At 53.1% G+C, this 17,715-nt stretch overlaps 6 protein-coding genes across 6 annotated transcripts; 4 read left to right on the forward strand and 2 right to left on the reverse strand.

Annotated features, from left to right (window-relative positions):
• Positions 1-1,037: 1,037 nt before the first annotated feature.
• N7458_001873 (NRAMP family metal ion transporter) lies at positions 1,038-2,847 on the forward strand (the record flags this gene model as incomplete). Its single annotated transcript, XM_056905256.1, has 2 exons — positions 1,038-1,957; positions 2,028-2,847. The coding sequence occupies 2 exons, from the start codon at positions 1,038-1,040 to the stop codon at positions 2,845-2,847; spliced, it is 1,740 nt and encodes a 579-aa protein (XP_056769363.1).
• Positions 2,848-3,160: 313 nt separating this feature from the next.
• N7458_001874 (putative SNF7 family protein (Cta1)) lies at positions 3,161-3,893 on the reverse strand (the record flags this gene model as incomplete). The annotated part of the gene is made up of 2 exons (XM_056905257.1): positions 3,161-3,745; positions 3,828-3,893. 2 exons carry the CDS (start codon positions 3,891-3,893, stop codon positions 3,161-3,163), a joined length of 651 nt encoding a protein of 216 aa, XP_056769364.1.
• A 2,137-nt stretch (positions 3,894-6,030) lies between these two features.
• N7458_001875 (SAPS family protein) lies at positions 6,031-9,920 on the forward strand (the record flags this gene model as incomplete). The annotated part of the gene is made up of 3 exons (XM_056905258.1): positions 6,031-8,016; positions 8,072-8,746; positions 9,252-9,920. The coding sequence occupies 3 exons, from the start codon at positions 6,031-6,033 to the stop codon at positions 9,918-9,920; spliced, it is 3,330 nt and encodes a 1,109-aa protein (XP_056769365.1).
• A 1,039-nt stretch (positions 9,921-10,959) lies between these two features.
• On the forward strand, positions 10,960-13,054 carry N7458_001876 (SET domain protein; the record flags this gene model as incomplete). The annotated part of the gene is made up of 4 exons (XM_056905259.1): positions 10,960-11,480; positions 11,611-11,807; positions 11,867-12,231; positions 12,317-13,054. 4 exons carry the CDS (start codon positions 10,960-10,962, stop codon positions 13,052-13,054), a joined length of 1,821 nt encoding a protein of 606 aa, XP_056769366.1.
• Positions 13,055-13,330: 276 nt separating this feature from the next.
• N7458_001877 (NADH-quinone oxidoreductase subunit NuoF) lies at positions 13,331-15,024 on the forward strand (the record flags this gene model as incomplete). The annotated part of the gene is made up of 3 exons (XM_056905260.1): positions 13,331-13,591; positions 13,682-13,753; positions 13,867-15,024. 3 exons carry the CDS (start codon positions 13,331-13,333, stop codon positions 15,022-15,024), a joined length of 1,491 nt encoding a protein of 496 aa, XP_056769367.1.
• A 538-nt stretch (positions 15,025-15,562) lies between these two features.
• On the reverse strand, positions 15,563-17,428 carry N7458_001878 (putative MFS transporter; the record flags this gene model as incomplete). Its single annotated transcript, XM_056905261.1, has 2 exons — positions 15,563-16,208; positions 16,278-17,428. The coding sequence occupies 2 exons, from the start codon at positions 17,426-17,428 to the stop codon at positions 15,563-15,565; spliced, it is 1,797 nt and encodes a 598-aa protein (XP_056769368.1).
• Between the last annotated feature and the right edge of the window lie 287 nt (positions 17,429-17,715).

Here is a 17,715-nt window from a genome sequence, read left to right on the forward strand (position 1 = left end):
ATTGTTTGTATACCCTGGCCATGCTGTGTATATACTTCCGTCATTGTTATTGCAACCGAAGAGCGTTCTCGCTTCTCCTCAAGCATAAACATTGTCAAGTGATAGGTCAGCATGAGAGAGAAATTCAAGAGATGTGTCCCTGTCTAGATTATCGGTGTATCTACCCGTTGCTTGAAGTATACAACCCCTCTGCCTAGAACATTCAGTGGCTAAGCCGTAGGTCATGCATGATAAAGAGCAGCCAAATAGGTATAACTATCCATCTCCTGCTTCAGCTGGAGGCTTTGGAAATAGATGACATTAGCCAGACTGAAAATGTCCAGGCCTAGGGCCATTATGCCATGTTGACTGATCATGCTTGTTAAGTCCGTGTATCCAACTACAAAGAATAAACTTGTGGCCTAGTCCTCGCGTAGTCTGCGGGGATGACCAGTGCCTGAACCACCAACTTCCATTTTGCCCTCTTCTTTCCTGCACAGCTCACTCAACAAACCTGGATGGGCACCTCCCCTTTCCGACATCTTCTGTGGGATTTTGTCTCACCCATGCATCTAAATATGGTCCCTTCAACTTCTCCCCCAGACTATGTTGACCACCATTTTCCGGGTCTGGTGGAACTGCGCCCGCGATCCACCGACTGCCGTTTGCGACGCCCCTCCTTGATAAGGCGATCATTTCAATCTGATCCAGCCTGCAGCACCTTCAAATCAACAGATTGAGAGACGCATGAGCTTACGCTACTAGCACTGGGCAGGTTCCCTGACGTACTGACGTGCGCAGTCAAGATTTCCAGACACGATCAGACCCGCCCGTCAGAGAGCTATTAATAATATTGGCTCCAGGCGCTCGCCGCCCGTAACCATCACGAAAGTCGGGCAGACCCGGACACGCCCTCAAGGTACTCAGCTCTGACTGTCGTCCCGATCCCTTCGATCAGCGATTCGCACCCGACGCTGCAAGAACCTTATTAAGACTTGCATTCCCCCCCCTCAGCGGCTGAGACAGCAAAATCCAGGTGCCGCACCGCCGTCGCCACCATGAACTGCCCCTCGCGAAACGACGATACCCTCGATCACCCCGGCTGGAACCAGAGCCCGCCTCCCTTCAGCCCAGACACTACGACCCGCAATGATTTCAACGGCCTTGCAAACGCGCGAGTGCACCGCAAGCATGCCGCCGGGACAGGGAGCGCCGCCGGCGACGATACCATGGCAATCGATCCGCGACCGCAGAGTTTGGAAACCCAGGATCCAGCAATAGAGAAGCGGCCGGGCGGCGAAGTGACCGTAGCGGCCTCGGGGTGCGAACCACCCTCGAGGACCTGCGGTTCACCTCGCCGTCCTTTCTCTAACTTTTCATTTTCCGCCTCTGCGCGACATTGTGTCCGCAGCCTGGTCAAATTCGGCCGCTTCATCGGGCCTGGATTCCTCATTGCGGTCGCCTATATCGATCCGGGAAACTATGCCACGGATGTCGGTGCCGGCGCACAATTCAAATACGCTCTGCTGTTTATCGTTCTCTTGTCTAATCTCTTTGCAGTGCTTCTACAGTCTCTGTGCATCAAGTTGGGTTCGGTGACAGGTCTCAACCTGGCGGAGAATTGTCGCGAGCATCTCCCCCGATGGCTGGTCATTATACTGTACATCATGGCTGAAGGGGCGATCATTGCTACTGATATTGCAGAGGTGGTCGGTTCTGCGATTGCGCTGAACTTGCTTCTTCATATCCCCCTTGTGGCTGGATGTGCGATCACTCTCGTGGATGTCTTCTTCCTTTTGCTGTTCTGGCGGCCGAATGGGTCGATGTTGGGCTTGCGCCTGTTTGAGTTTTTCGTGATCGCCCTGGTCCTTGGCGTGGTGATTTGCTTTTGCATTCAGCTGTCCCTCATCAAGGACCAATCCGTGGGGGAGGTCTTCAGGGGCTACCTCCCGTCCTCTGCTATTGTGCAATCGGATGGGTAAGTGAGATCATCTTGATATGAGCCTTAGAAAAGGATCGACAGCAGTTTGAGACTAATCAATTGATAGACTTTACCAAAGTTGTGGTATTCTTGGCGCCACAGTCATGCCGCATTCTCTCTTCCTGGGCAGTGGGGTGGTGCAGGCTCGACTCAAAGACTTTGATGTCACCGCAGGATATGTTGAGTCTACCGTGCCGCTGGGAAGCAATGGCGGTCAGTTAGAGTATCGACCAACCCTCCACGCCATTCGCGGGTGCATGAAGTACTCCATAATTGAGCTGGCATTGTCCCTATTTACATTTGCATTGTTCGTCAACAGTGCGATTCTCATCGTTGCAGGGGCCTCCCTCTACGATGTCCCTGGCGGAAGCAGTGCCGACCTGTTCGGTATCCACGACCTGCTTTCCTCATCCATCTCCCCAGCTGCTGGGCTGGTCTTTGCTTTGGCTCTCCTTCTCTCCGGCATCTCGGCCGGTATTGTCTGCACCATGGCTGGCCAAATGGTCAGTGAGGGCATGCTGAACTGGAGCATTCAGCCCTGGCTGCGAAGACTTATTACTCGATGCATCAGCATCATCCCTAGTATCATCATTGCGGCAGCCGTTGGCAAAGAAGGCCTGGACAAGACCCTAACGGCCAGCCAGGTCTGCCTCAGCGTCATCTTGCCTTTCGTCTCTGCCCCGCTCATTTGGTTCACATGTTTTAGTAAATACATGACTGTTCCGACTGAGCAGACAGCCGAAGGCGAAGGTGAAGATGATGTTCGGGTTGAGCAAGTGTCCATGCGCAACCACTGGTTTACCTCTTTAGTTGCCGGGCTCGTATGGCTTCTCATTGCCGTCATGAATGTGGCCTTGCTAGTGTTGGTGGGCATGGGCAAGGCCTAAGCCGAGGAGCATGGACATCTGGTCATGCCTCATCGGCATCGTGTTTTCAAGCACGATTGTATGAGGGCTCGCTTGTTGAGTCCCCTTCACTATTGCATAGAGTATTCTACATTGCATGACCACATAGATAGTCGATAAACTTAGCGCTGCATATGACATTTATGAATGCGTGATATGAGAAAGCCCATCTCGTCTTGACTGAGATATGAGTCCTTGTACAAACTTGAACGAAAACTAGAGAAACAACTCCAAAAGAAGAAACTCCTGCCCCCATCAACGAGGTCCTTCACGATGGGATCAAACCCCAATTATATTACCCAATTCCACCAGCAGCCTCCTTAACCTTGGCCTGCTCAGGCGGCTCATCAATAAACTGCGGCGGCGCAACCTCATCCTGCAAGAAACTCGGCACCGCATCCGCCCCCATCTCGGCCTCAAACATGGACTCCTCTCCCAACGCCTCCAGCTCCGCATCAAGATCAGCCTCATCCACCTCCTCTGGCAAATCATACGCCCGCGAGATACTCTCCTGAATCTCATTGCCCACCTCCATCAAATCGGCCATTTCATCCTGCATCTGCTCGATCTTATCGATGTCGACCTTGCCGTACTGCTTCTTCAACTCCTTGGTCGTAGTTTTCATGGCGTCGACGGTGGTCATCACGTTCTTGAGGTTATCCTGCATCATGCCGGCTTGCTCCATGTTCCAGGATTGCTGGGAGAGTTGGTCACGCTGGGCTTCGTATTGTTTACGCCGTTGGAGGACTTTGAGGGCCTTTTGGCGGAGGGCGTTTTTGCCCGGGCCGTCGCGCATTTTGGAGAGTTTGGCTTGGTAGGCGGAGAGTTCGGAGTTGAGGGCGGTTAGTTTGACGTCGATGCTGGAGACGCGGTCGTCGAGCTGGGTAGTTGGGGTTAATTTTTGAGGGCATCTTCAAGTGGGGGGTGGCGATATTATCCTAGGTGGAAGTGGTTTTATGTACCTTGGAAATTGCACCGTCTAGAGTGGGCTTGGGAGCCGCACTCTTGGTGCCGAAGAGGCGATTCATGGTGGTTGTAGGCCAGCCCAGGGAGGGGCAAGACGGAGGAGGAAATGATAGTGCTGGTGGGAGAAGCCCTCGTTCTGCTGCCTAGCAGGTGGTCAGAGTGACCAGGCGTCACAGAGAAGTGTGGCTAGTGAGCTATATCGATGGCGTACAGAAGTGAGAGTATGGTCGTTGTCTGGACAGCTAGAACCCGTACACTCCGTGCACAGGCACCAATAATGCGATGATAATGCGGAGACCCGACGTCAGTGGGGCCTTGGGGCCTGAGGAATCAGCTCCATCGAGGAATAGACACGTGATCTGAAGCAGTGCGGGATCTAGTGGCCTTACGAAATGGGGCATCCAAGCTAACGTTAAGTTAGAGATTAATAATGACACGATCACGTTCGAGACGTTAGCTATAAACTCCACGTTCTTATATCCAAGACATGTCTCCGTCATGATGTGGTAACCGTTGAGTTCCCTATTCACATGTTCCTCATGTTTTCTGAGTACAAGTCTCGGTTACATCTAGTTTTAGTGTCTGTCCGCTGATATATACACGCCGTGCGGACACTCCCAATGACTAGATCACGACCAGTCTGCTGGGACCATTCAACATCGTCAGCCGATATGCGGGCGTTCGGGCCATTGGATAATGAAGGATGACGGATTTCCGGGGACTCTGCGCCCTGTGCAGTGCCGCAGATAGCGCCAACGAGCATGTTAGACCGTGTACAGCCCATGGAGTACGGATCTCCCTGCCCATCGAGCCTGACCCAGATGACCGGATGCTGAAACGAGATCGTGGACTGCGACAAAATCCATCCGGCTGGATCTATTGACAATCTCGGCGACTTCCTAGAAACCCCGTCTCTGGTGTCATTTTTAATGAATAGACCTTTCTTGGGGGAGACGAGTATACATTATTTCATGTATTCTGGTCGCGAGATTTCCTTCGAGGCGGCAAGGGATATAGTGGTGTCTCATCAGCTATACTTTAAAAGGCAAGTTGAACAAAATGGCCAGGAATATCTAGAAAGGGGGTTCAAAGGATATTCAGAAAGAGCCGTTAAAAATATAAAATCGAGGCAGATTTAGGTGGCCTTTTTTCTTGGTCCCTGGTCTCCGACTTTGGCACTGTCACTGTACCATCATTCTTGTCTCGGATAATTGATAGTAAACTGTGCAAGGGCTCAAGGGAACAGATCAGACCTGTTCTATATAAGAAAAGACCAAAGTAAATGCATGAAGAATGGCTTTGTGCTTATCGTAGCTGGTCGGCAGTGTGATCCCCCGCCTTGGGGCCTTTTGGGTACACGAGGCATCGTCCTTTTGAGTCCAGGGTAGGGCAACCAAGTCGGGAACCGAGTCGATGACTGATGATGATTACCACCACCCCACGGGACTGTGTGTGATCCCCGACTGTTGTACTCGACTCTGAACCACTCGGTAATAACCCTTCTGCTCCAACTCTCTCTCGATTGGTTCCTCTGATCCTATCCTATTGACTCGCTCTCGTCTCTCCTTGATGGACCGGCGTTGAGTCCTACATTCCCGCCCGCATTTTGGCTCTCTCCCGTTTCTTCTCCTTCCACCATCTTCCCCCCACCCCCCAATCCAACCCACGGGAGGTCCGTTAGCCTGCCCTCTTCCTCTTCGTCACTCTCAGATTCTTGAAGGTACGTGGCCATCCAAACCAGCCTCGACTTCCGCTACCCCCTCCCCACCCGGATCGGGCTTGTTTGCCTATTTGCCAAGGCCTCGTCTCGTGGGGCCCTTATCCCCGTGCAAAAGATCCAGCCGCCTGCCGGTGCACACACCATCAGCTCCGTGATTGATGCCACCAGCCCGTGATCGCTAACCTCCATACTACTCCAGCGCCGGGTTCGCTTCGGCCCAGATTGCGATCCTACTTCAATCTCCTCCCCGGGACCCCGGCGATCGAGATATTCCACCTCTCGACCCCACTGGACCTCACTGCGACCACCTCTTCTGTGTGGACACACTCGGTGTATCGCCCTGCTGGCGGGAACCCCCTCCTCCTCCGTCTCTCCCTTCCACACCCCCTCGTGTACCATAGATCGCTCCGTTACGATATTCCGGAGACCGACGAAACGAGCTATCCCATGAATCGTGTGCCCCGGCTATATACTCCATCATGTTCTGGCGTTTTGGGGGATATGCGAGTATCTCCACCATCGATACACTTCTTGACAAACCCGAAGTCACCCTCGAGGACCTACTGGATGAGCCGGAGATCATCCAGGAACTGAAACAGCATAATACAAAACTCATAGAATACCTGCGCGAGGATCATGTCTTGAAACGGCTTATGGACTATGTCACCGCACCGAGCTTGGTGAATGATGACGAAGAAAATGATGACGACGATTCCCACGAAAAGGATGCCTCTTCGGCTCAAGGCGCCACGGCTGCGCCGACAGAAAAATTAGATGCTGAGGATAAGGACGAAAAGGCCGAGAAGGAGTCTGACCCATTGAAGGATGTTCTGGACCCGGAAGACTTGGAAAAGGTCGAGAAGACTCGTCTGAAGCATGCCTATGTGGCCTGCGAGATTCTTTCCTCGGAGACCTGGTCGATCTTGGAGTCCATGATGGCCAACCCCGCCTACCTGCGCGACTTCTGGGGCTTCCTGCGGAGACCTCCTCCATTGGACTCCCTCCAGGCTAGCTACTTTACCAAAGTGAACGAGACCCTACTTGATAAGAAGACGGAGGAGATGCTAGAGTTTTTGAAGTCGCTGGACGGAATTGTGGCCGCACTGCTACAGCACGTGGATAATCCCATGGTCATGGACCTCCTGCTGAAGATCATCAGCTTGGAGAAGGCCGAGGGCGCCCAAGGCACGGTGGACTGGCTGCAGTCGCAGGACTTGATTCCGAGCCTCCTTTCATTCCTGTCTCCAGAGCATCCAGGTTCTGTGCAAACATCGGCTGGTGACTTCTTGAAGGCGATCATTACCATCTCCGCAAATGCGACTCCAAATGACCAGTCATGCATTGGCCCTAACAGCCTCACCCGCCAACTCGTCTCGCCCGAACGCATGCAGCAACTCATCACTGCGATGCTGAAGGGCGGCAACCCGTTGACCGTGGGTGTAGGCATCGTGATCGAAGTCATTCGGAAGAATAACTCCGACTATGACCCAGAGCAGATGGGTGGCCCTGATTCCATACCCACCCCTTACGATCCAATCTATCTCGGACACCTACTTCGCCTCTTTGCGCAGCATATCCCCGATTTTATGGCTCTTATACAAAGTTCCAAGCATGCTGTACACGACGGTACTTCACTGAAGTCTGTCGACAGGGGTCGCTTGAACTCCGCGTGGGGCGCCAGTATTGAGCCTCTTGGCTTCGACAGGTTCAAGACGTGTGAGCTGATGGCGGAACTGCTGCACTGCAGTAACATGGGTCTTCTGAACGAGCCGGGTAGCGAGGACTATGTCCGGCATCGCAACGAGGAGCGCGACAGGCTGATCCGTGACGGTGTCTTCAACCCTCAGCGGGACGAGCAGTCGGGCATGGATTACAATGATACCACTGCTGATTTCACTAATGGGTCGGTCATGGACTCTGGGTCGCCCGAAGCTCTTAAAGCTCGAGTTGTCGAGGACGAGGGCTTCGAGGACGTTGGTGCCTCTGGTGTTCTTGTTGGCGAGAAGAGCGATGAGAAGGAACCCAACCCGCAATCAGAGCCGCATCAGGCCTCTGAGCCGAAAACTGAGCCCGCTGTAGAAACACCGAAGAGAGAAGCAGACATCCCATCATCGCCAAAGACCCCAACGACCGGTCTGACTGACCAAGTTGGTGGTATGGATCTTGGAGAGCAATCCCCACAGGAGCAGCAAGCATCTAAAGAAAAGGAAGAGGAGGACGTGCCTGTTACTTCGCAGCCAGAAGATGTTCCCCCTCCACTTTTTGCGGCGAAGGAGTTGGAGCCAGAGTCTACTACCGAAGCAGCAGGCGCTGTTGAGACAACTCAAGAAGCCCAACCATCCAATGATGGTGGCGCTGAGGATCCTGCTGAGCAGTACATTCAGTATGACACGGACGGTCGTCCCGTGGTTGGTGATTACTTGAAGATCATGTTTGTCGAGAACAAAGTGGTGCCAACCATTTTGGTATGTTCACCCAATTTTTTTCCTCTTACGGGAGTTTCCTGCTAACAGAGTCTAGGGCTTCTTCTTCCGGTTCCCCTGGAATAACTTCCTTCATAATGTTGTATATGACGTGGTCCAGCAGGTCTTTAACGGCCCTATGGAGCGTGGATACAACCGAGCCTTGGCCATTAATGTTTTTGAGACCGGTCAAATCACGAATGCCATTGTTGAAGGCCAAAGACGCAGCGACGAGGTCCAGCACACCAAGCAGATTCGCCTTGGCTACATGGGCCACTTGACCCTCGTCGCCGAGGAGGTCGTCAAGTTCAGCGAGCGTCACCCGCCAGAGTTGCTCTCACGATCTGTTATGGAGTCTGTCCTGAACCCGGAATGGATTGACTACGTCGAGCAAACCCTTTCCGAAACACGGGAACGTGATAACGCCATCTTGGGCGGTGTACGGCCGGATATGGCCGTTGGGCCTCGCCAGACTGCGATGAGCAATTCCACCTCCAACCAAGGCTTCAGCAACTCCTCCGCACTGGCTGATGCCGGGCTGAATGGCGGAATTGGCGGTTCAGCTTTCCAGGGCTTTGAAATCAACCAGGGTAGCGTTTCCGTGGGAGCGTTTGGCGGTGGTGGTACTTCACTTTTGAGTGGCTTTGCCAGCTCGAGTGACGATGAGGATGAAGAGATGGAAGACCAGGAAGAGCGAGATGCTGGCGGTGCCGACTACGGCGAAATCGAGAATGTGGGTAACAGCCTTTCGGCAGACGAGACATGACCGTCGCACGCGAGCTCCATCTTTCACTTTTGCATCTTCCCTTCTCTTATGATCATGATATGTGATCCGCGGATGAGGCCTGTTCGGGAAGGATGGTGAGAGGTTCGATGAGGAGCAAAGAGTTTGTGCAGCCCTGCAGTGATTGGTTTCGCACTTGGGCTTTGCTACCGAAGATAACTCTTTCTGCCTCCCTTCCCGGCTCTACCTCCTCTGCTTAGTCTGAGAATTCTTTGTCCTGTCTCTGGTCGATGCGAGATCTCCTCGATGTGATATTCTTCCCCTCAGGCCTTGATTCCCCACTCCGGACGTGATACTATTGATCCCCTGTTCCCTTGTACCTGGTTCACTACTGTTACACGCACAGCTTGCTTACATGCCGAGATTGTTATTGAGTCACGGACCCTTGTCATACTACATCGTCTTACAGTATCCTTTTGAATGGTCTATCATTTGCTGACATATACCTTCGCAGGTATCTGAGAACTCTACCAGCCAGCCGATTCCCATTCTCCCTCCACCTCCTGCACCGCTGAGTATGGGTCCCTCTAGAGCTCGGCGTCAGCTGGCAGCACGGCTTGCGGCCCAGAAACAGCAAGCAGCAGAAAATGCAGACGTCGGAGAGGAAGGAAATGCCGAAGGTGAAGGTCGGGAGTGGTCCTCCAACCCCTTTATCATTGCAGGAATTGACGATGATGCCGAAGGTGGCAACTCGGCGTTCCCCAACACCGATTTCGCGTCCAATGCGGACCAGACATTCTCCTCCCCGTTCCCCGAATCCGGATTCAGTCCGCCTGACTCGCTATCCACCAACTCCTCGGACGAGGAAGGTGATCGCGCGGAAGGTGTGCGACGACGCGTTCGTGTCCCCCTCGAAGTCGAGGAAGATGACGACGACGAGATGGGTGAGATGGTTGGACCCAGTGCCAGTGGTTTGGTTGATTCGGATGACGAAGATGAAGCCATCATCAACGAATCACTGGGCTACTCCAACCTCCCCGGCCAGACACGATACAGCGGTTTCCGCCGGCCACGGGCTGTCAGTTCCCACTTCGACGATGACCAAGACGATAGCAGTGACGGTGAAGATGACGGCTTGGTAGAGATCCTTGTCCCTGGCCGCAAATCATCAACCTCGAACTAGGCCGGGCTTCCAATTTTCAAATCTGATTCCCCTTTCGCGTCTCACGTCATTCTGCAGTTTGCACCCATCATTTTTGCTTTTGTTTGTTTCCTGCTGGCATACGCCTGCAACGATGTCCCTTGATAAATGCCCCTTCCATTCAGAAAGAAAAGGATATTTTCCCCTTGGACGAGTTTTTCCTATTCGCGTTTTCTACCTCGTGCTTTTTTCTTCCTCGTTCTGTTTCTTGTTTTTCGCTCGTCCGGGGATGCTTACATCCATGCTGCTCGCCGTGGCATGGCATTTGTATATATGTTTCCATCTTCTGGTTCATCTGGGGGAGGGCTGCATTATGATGATTCATTTTACTTGTTTTCCGAGATCGCAAGTCCGCATGGGGTGAGAGCTTGTATCGTGCTTTTTTTGAGCCGTCGCATGCATTGGCGGGTGGGGGCGAGTCTGATTGTTTTCCGACGGAGGTGGATGATGATGCCCTTGTATGATAGTTGAAATAGAGAAGTCAATTGATGCTTTATTCATGAGATACTGGTTGCATACAATGCTTGTAGTGGTGCCTATCTGCGATTCCATATGGTGCGGTGTCCACATACGGTCAGCAGCTGACAGAATGTAGACAAATTTAATTTCCGACCTCTACAGTGATTGAAGAGCTTCTATTGTTCCCTTACAATCAGATAGCTTGACTTTTTGGGCTGGATACATCTTGCTGGACATACTGCGTGTTGTGGCCCGTCGAGAACTGTATCGGGAAATAAAGTGGGCCCGATCACTCACCATCCCGCCGAATCTTTTTGACAAGCAATGATATCACTGTCTTTCGTCTCAGCCCTATAATCTATCTTATACGTGGTTGACACGTACCTAAGTCGAGAATATTCAACGGCGAGGCCTTGACAGCATGGCGCCATCTACTGAGTAAGCGGTTCAAATTTGCCCATCCCTGGCCTATCACTCCACAGTGGTCTATACCAGAGCCTCCAGCAACACCAGAGTAACCAAGCATCGCAGGCAAGACAGCGGCCACTCTCTGCAAGCCCATATGGAGCTTGTAGACTGGGTCATCAGTCAAGGCGGCTCTCTCAATGACTGCGTCCGCGTTGCGCAGGATGCCTCGCGCGGGGTCCACATTCAAGTCAAAGGCGACTGGCCCCAACCCATCAGCAAGGAAACCAAAGTCCTCAGCACACCCATAGGCGCAACAATGTCCTACTTTAATGCTATTGGATTCCAAACACCGCAGGCGACCTTCTCCAAACATGGCGTTGAGCTGCCCCAGGCGTTTATTGATGCCGTGGCAGTCGAGGAGACGTGCACTTTCTTCCTGATGGGCCAGTTCCTGCGTGGTCCACAGGGCTTTTGGTATCCGTATTTGCGAACTCTGCCGCAGCCTGGTGAGTTGAATACACCGCTTTTCTTTGGAGAGGAGGATGTGGATTGGATTCAAGGGACTGGTATTCCGGAGGCGGCTGTGCAGAGGTATCAGGTTTGGGATGAGAGGTATGAGCAGTGTATGTCTAAGTTGGAGGAGGCTGGGTTTGAGGGACTCGAGGAGTATACGTGGTAAGTTAATATCTGATCTGTGATCGTATGAAGATTGGGTGTTTAATTGGGTCTACTTGAACAGGGATCTGTATTTGTGGGCATCGACCATTATCTCCTCTCGAGCATTTTCGCCCAAGGTTCTCTCTAGTGTCGTTGAGACGTCTAAGCTTGAGGAGGATAGTGGAGTGTCAGTACTGCTGCCACTTATTGATCTCCCCAATCACCGTCCGCTGGCCAAGGTTGAGTGGCGGGCAGGTTCTTCAGATATTGGGATGGTCGTTTTGGAGGAGGTTGGTCCAGGCCACGAGATTTCAAACAACTATGGACCTCGGAACAACGAACAATGTACGTGAATTTTTCTCTTTACGGTTAAAGCCAGCAAGCAGTATGCTGATACAGAACAGTACTGATGAACTATGGCTTCTGTCTCCCCAACAACCCAACGGACTACCGCATCATCAAACTGGGTGTGAAGCCAGATAGCAATCTCAGCAAAGCCAAGAACCACCAAATCGAGCTGTTCCCCGAGGTGGCCAACAACAAGGAAGATCATTACTACATCTTCAATGTCTTCTACCCACTCCTCGGGCCTGATACTGCCATGGAGCACTCTATCTTCTCACCAGCCCTTTTCAACTCCCTGACCATTATGCATGCCAACGAGCGCGAGCGCAAACAGATTCAAATCACCGAATCAGCCATATCAATCCCCCCTAGCCTACGGAAATGGCCACAGCACTCTGGCAGCACTATCTCAGATCAGCTTCGAGTTGATTTCCCACATCATGATGCTGGAAGCCACCGGACAGGACCGCCAGCTACAGCCCGCGAACTTGAAACAGACCTATGCCCAGATATACCGCAACGGCCTGCTTACGCTTGACAAGGCCGCGCTGGTCATCGCGACATGGACTCTTGCCCGGGCGCGTGATCATAACCGTGGTGAAAGCTGGGAGGATATCAAGACTCTATTGAATGAGCATATGTTACAGATTCCGGAGGGACACTTCTCGGTCGAGACACTCTCTAGGATCCGTGTGCGGATCTTGGAGCGGGAATCACTACTCAAAAAGAATGGAGAGCTATTCCGCCTAGGAGAGCTATTCAGTCTACTACCGGCTGATATGCAAGCGGCGAGTCGGGAGTGCTTTAACCATGTGCTTGCACAAGCTGGCCAGCAGGTTTCTTCGTTACAGACCAACCCGGAGGCTCTATTTGCTCTGGTTCTTTGCTTGTTGGTTGCAACTGGGCGATCGGCTCAAGCACGACCAGAGTTGTCGTCTCGTCTGACTCGATGGGTGGACTTCCTAGTTGAGCAGTATCCGATGTTGACTGTCCCATCAGTCGCCAGTGACACTGTTGATCAATTGATCCAATTCGTCCAGAGTGAGCAAGCTCAGACATGGACAGCTCAAGATGGAGTTCATTGGCTGTCTGAAGACAGTGGGTGGCTGGATTCGAATTGGCTAAAATGGGCGTATACTGTGGCAGAGGCGGAGATGGTGTTGATCCCCCACGAGCCGCTGCAAGTGTTAGTGACGGAGAACCCAGGCTTGCCTAAGCTGGGATGTTTGTACGTGCCGCAAGAGTAGTGACCGAAGACTATGACTTAAGAGGAGATTAAGAGTTAATTCAAAAGAGCAATATAAAATGTCCTGAAATGTGCTAAAAAGGAACTTGCGTCATGACCGAATCGGGATGAATCGCTGACTCAGCATCCAGCACGCACCACCACGTGACTGTCTTCCAATCAGCGCTCACATAATGGCGGATCGTTCAGCAAGCGCAGGAATTGCCGTGAGCTCCCCCTTCCCTTCTCTCCAGAGAACCGCTTGATCCTCTCCACGCCATTGTCCCAATCCGCCACCATGATATCTCGAGCGGCGGCTCCCTCCACCTCCACCCTCGCCTCCCTCTCGAGCCGCTCCCTCCGCGCCCAGGGGGCGGCCGCCCGCTCGTTCGCTACGGTGCAGGAGGCTCCTCCCGTCAAGCACTATGGTGGGCTCCGGGACCAGGACCGCATCTTCACCAACCTTTACGGTCACCACAGCCCCGATTTGAAGTCGTCTATGAAGTATGGTGGTGATTGGCACCGGACGAAGGATATCGTGCTCAAGGGCGACGATTGGGTGCGTTTCTGTCTTGCTTGTTTCGGAGGGCGGGTGCGCTCGGCGACGTGGTACTCGGTTTTACTGACATTGTGTGTTTCTTGAAAACAGCTCATCTCCGAGATCAAGGCGTCTGGCCTGCGTGGTCGTGGTGGTGCTGGTTTCCCTTCCGGACTGAAATATGTAAGTGGGATGGATTGAACCCAGACCCAATTGAGGTGCTGGTGATAGTGGGCGTATGATGGCCCTTATGTGGACGTGTTTCTAACCGGATGATTCTCTTCGTTACGATATAGTCGTTCATGAACACCAAGGACTGGGACAAGGACCCCCGCCCCCGCTACCTGGTCGTCAATGCCGACGAGGGCGAGCCTGGTACCTGCAAGGACCGCGAGATTATGCGCAAGGACCCCCACAAGCTCATTGAGGGCTGCTTGGTCGTTGGCCGCTCCATGAACGCTAATGCCGCCTACATCTACATCCGTGGCGAGTTCTACGAGGAGGCCACCGTTCTCCAGCAGGCTATCAACGAGGCCTATGCCGCGGGCTACATCGGCAAGAACGCGTGCGGCACCGGTTACGATTTCGACGTCTACATCCACCGCGGAATGGGTGCCTATATTTGCGGCGAGGAGACCTCGCTCATTGAGTCCATTGAGGGCAAGGCCGGCAAGCCCCGCCTGAAGCCTCCATTCCCCGCCGCCGTCGGTCTGTTCGGCTGCCCCAGTACCGTCACCAACGTCGAGACCGTCGCCGTCGTCCCCACCATCGTTCGCCGCGGTGCCAGCTGGTTCTCGTCCTTCGGCCGTGAGCGCAACGCCGGTACCAAGCTGTTCTGTATCTCCGGCCACGTCAACAACCCCGCTACCGTCGAGGAGGAGATGTCCATCTCACTGCGCGACCTGATTGAGAAGCACTGTGGAGGTGTCCGTGGTGGCTGGGACAACCTGTTGGCTGTCATTCCCGGTGGTTCCTCGACCCCCGTGATTCCCAAGTCCGTCGCCGACAACCAGCTGATGGACTTCGACGCCTTGAAGGACTCCCAGTCCGGTCTGGGTACTGCGGCCGTCATTGTCATGGACAAGTCCACCGATATCGTCCGCGCCATCTCCCGTCTCTCCACCTTCTACAAGCACGAGTCCTGCGGTCAGTGCACCCCCTGCCGTGAGGGTAGCAAGTGGACCATGCAGATGATGCAGCGCATGGAGACCGGTAACGCCCGTGAGCGCGAGATCGATATGCTCCAGGAGCTCACCAAGCAGGTTGAGGGCCACACCATCTGCGCTCTGGGTGAGGCCTTTGCATGGCCCATCCAGGGTTTGATCCGCCACTTCCGTCCCGAGCTGGAGGCTCGCATCCGCCAGTACGAGAAGGAGATTGGTGGTGCTCCCTTCGCTGGTGGCTGGAAGCCTTCTTCCCGTGCTGAGGGCAAGCTCATCTCCCCCGGCATGTAAACTGACCAAAAAAGAACGCAATATCCTCCACCTCTGCCTCTTTCATACCCTCAACCCATCTTGTTTCTCCAAAATGATGCAGGAACGGATCCGGTATTCTTTTCAAAGAACTAGATCTCTTTTTTTTTTTTTGGATCTCTCGCTTCTTTGCTGGCTGGTAAATAGTTCTCATTGTTGAGTACCCGGCTGGTGAAGATTGTGACGAGGTTGTCTCTACTATTTTCCTATATCTCTTCCCTGTTCGATCCCCTTTCTGTCGCGCCTAGGTCTCTTTCCTTCCATGTACAGTCGGTAGCAAATTGATGCATTTTATGTCTTCCCTGTTGTTCGTCAAGTAGTAGAGTGAAGAATTTCATTGAAAAAATTCATTAAAACATGGGTGCTAAGCATACAGATGTAAGCAATATTTGGATAGTTCTGCCCCCAGTAGCATCTCAGACCCGAAGCAAATCCCGCCAGAAAGCAGAGCAAATCAGCAGAGCTTCGAGTCACCGCAGTGACGAGCACTGTGACTTAAACATCTACCCGACAAGAATTCTCACTTGTCTTCCGCATTGAGCTCGACATTCTTATCCTCACCTCGTGTCCCCATCTCTATGCCAGCCTGGGCCTCGAGATCGGCCTGCTCAGTTTGCGGAGTCTTCTTTCGCTCATTGTCATCAAGCCGAGTTTGTCTCCAGCGCATGCCATACAGATACTCGACCCAAAGCAAGGCCATAGACACAGCCATGCACAAGCCTAGGAAGGTAAAAGTCCACCCCCAACCCATACCCTCCAACATCTGATCAATCACCGCCGCCCCGATAGCCCCCAGCCAGCAGCGCACGAGGTTGCAGGCCGCAGCGGCGGTAGCAGCACGGTCTGGGAACAGGTCTACCAGCAAGGTGTTGAGGGTATTCAGGGAGGCGATGAAGCAGAAGCCGATTATGAATTGTAGGACGAGGGGGGCTGCTAGGCTGGTTTGTTGTTGTAGGGTCCATCCGTATGGAATGAACGCTGCACATCCGACGGCCATGAGTGGGAAGACGCATTGAAGACGAGCCCGCTCGATAGGGTAGTTGCGGAGATCGTCGCCTCTCCTGCGGTTGACAGGGAACCGGAGCTTGCGGGCAATACGCTTGTAGTTGTAGTCGACTAGTTTGCCATTTAGAATGGCACTGATACAGGCGCTGATGCCGAGAGGACTATAATATATACACGTCAAGTTAGTTTTGGGTCTTCATAGTCATGTAATCAGATGGGATCGAACTGACAGGAAACAAAGGCCAACCTGAAGCTCATTGAAACCGTAAAGCCGGGGGAACAGATTGGGCGTGCTAGTGAGCAGGGCGACATTGCCGAACATGACCAGTCCAACATAAGAAATGATGATCAAGGCATCTTTCTCCAACAAGATAGCAAATGAGGCGAGCGGATTCGGGAATTTGAGCTTTGACGAGCGCGGCCGATGCTCAGATTGCTCTTGATTTGTCCGATTTGCTCTCCTCCGTCTGAATTGTCGAGTAGACAGATACTGGACCAATGACATCCGCCACCACTCCCTTGGTGGGAGGCTGCCATCTCCAACGATTGTCCGCGCTGTCTCCGGCATAGCAATCATGTAAATGAGAAGATATCCTCCGCTCACGATGACAAGGAACCAGAACACGCTGCGCCAGCCGAGGAATCGAGATAGTAGACCGCCGATGACAGGACCAAGTGCCGGCGCAACCATGACTCCTGCAGACATGGGCCCGATGTACTTTCCACGCTCGGCGGGAGTCGCAATGTCGGCGATGACCCCATATCCAAAGGCGACAGTACCGCTGCTGCCGGCGCTCTGAATGCAGCGAAGCACCAATAACGCGGCGAAACTGTTTTGTACCGCGAGACCGATGTTGGCAGCTGTGTAGATGGCGAAGGCGATGATGTATGCCGGGCGACGACCGCCATTGTCTGCAAAGGTACCCATGAAGCTAGGCGCAAGGCCTTGGAGGATCATGTAGGTGGTGATAGTCAGATTGACCAGTGCAGTGGTGAGGTGGTAGTTCTTGATGAGGGTGGGCATGACGGGATAGTAGATTTGACCAGAGAGAGGAGAGAAGAACGATGCCAGAGTTACCATCACGACAATGAAGATCTTCTGGTACTTGCCAAACGCTGAATGAGCTGCCCCATCGTCTTGTCCTGCCCCAGACATCTCCAGATGAGCTCCTATGTCCGTGTGGTCTCCATCACTGGCGGCGGCCGTTCGGTTAGGCCGATTGTTGTTGGGTCGACCGAACAGGGACTCCATTGACCTCGATCTATGGCGCGCATAAGCACTGGGTAGGCGAGGCTGGGGAAGATGAGCATTGGAGGGATGATACCGGGCATGAGTGGGTACATGAAAGCGCAGAGTCCGTTTCGAAGCGATCTTGTCCATGATGCTCTCGAGTCCCGAAGGGCTCAATCGCGGAATACACCGATGGAAGGCACAGGAAATGAGATATGACAGCGTCTCAGTGTAGGGGAAGATTTATTAACACGAATGACGAAGAAATAAAACGTTGGAATGAATCACTTGCCTTGTTTTCGTGGTTCAGGCCAAAAGGGAGCACTGGACATCGACGACTAAGCGATCTACGCCCCGCCTGCCTAAGTCTGCAATTTCTAGATCAGACTCAAGAATTCAAAAGACGTGTGAATTGCGCCTTCCTAGCGCCGGTAAAT

The sequence above is a fragment of the Penicillium daleae genome, assembly GCF_028827525.1.
Source record: "Penicillium daleae strain IBT 16125 chromosome Unknown utg000002l_segment0_segment0, whole genome shotgun sequence".
Lineage (NCBI taxonomy): Eukaryota > Fungi > Ascomycota > Eurotiomycetes > Eurotiales > Aspergillaceae > Penicillium > Penicillium daleae.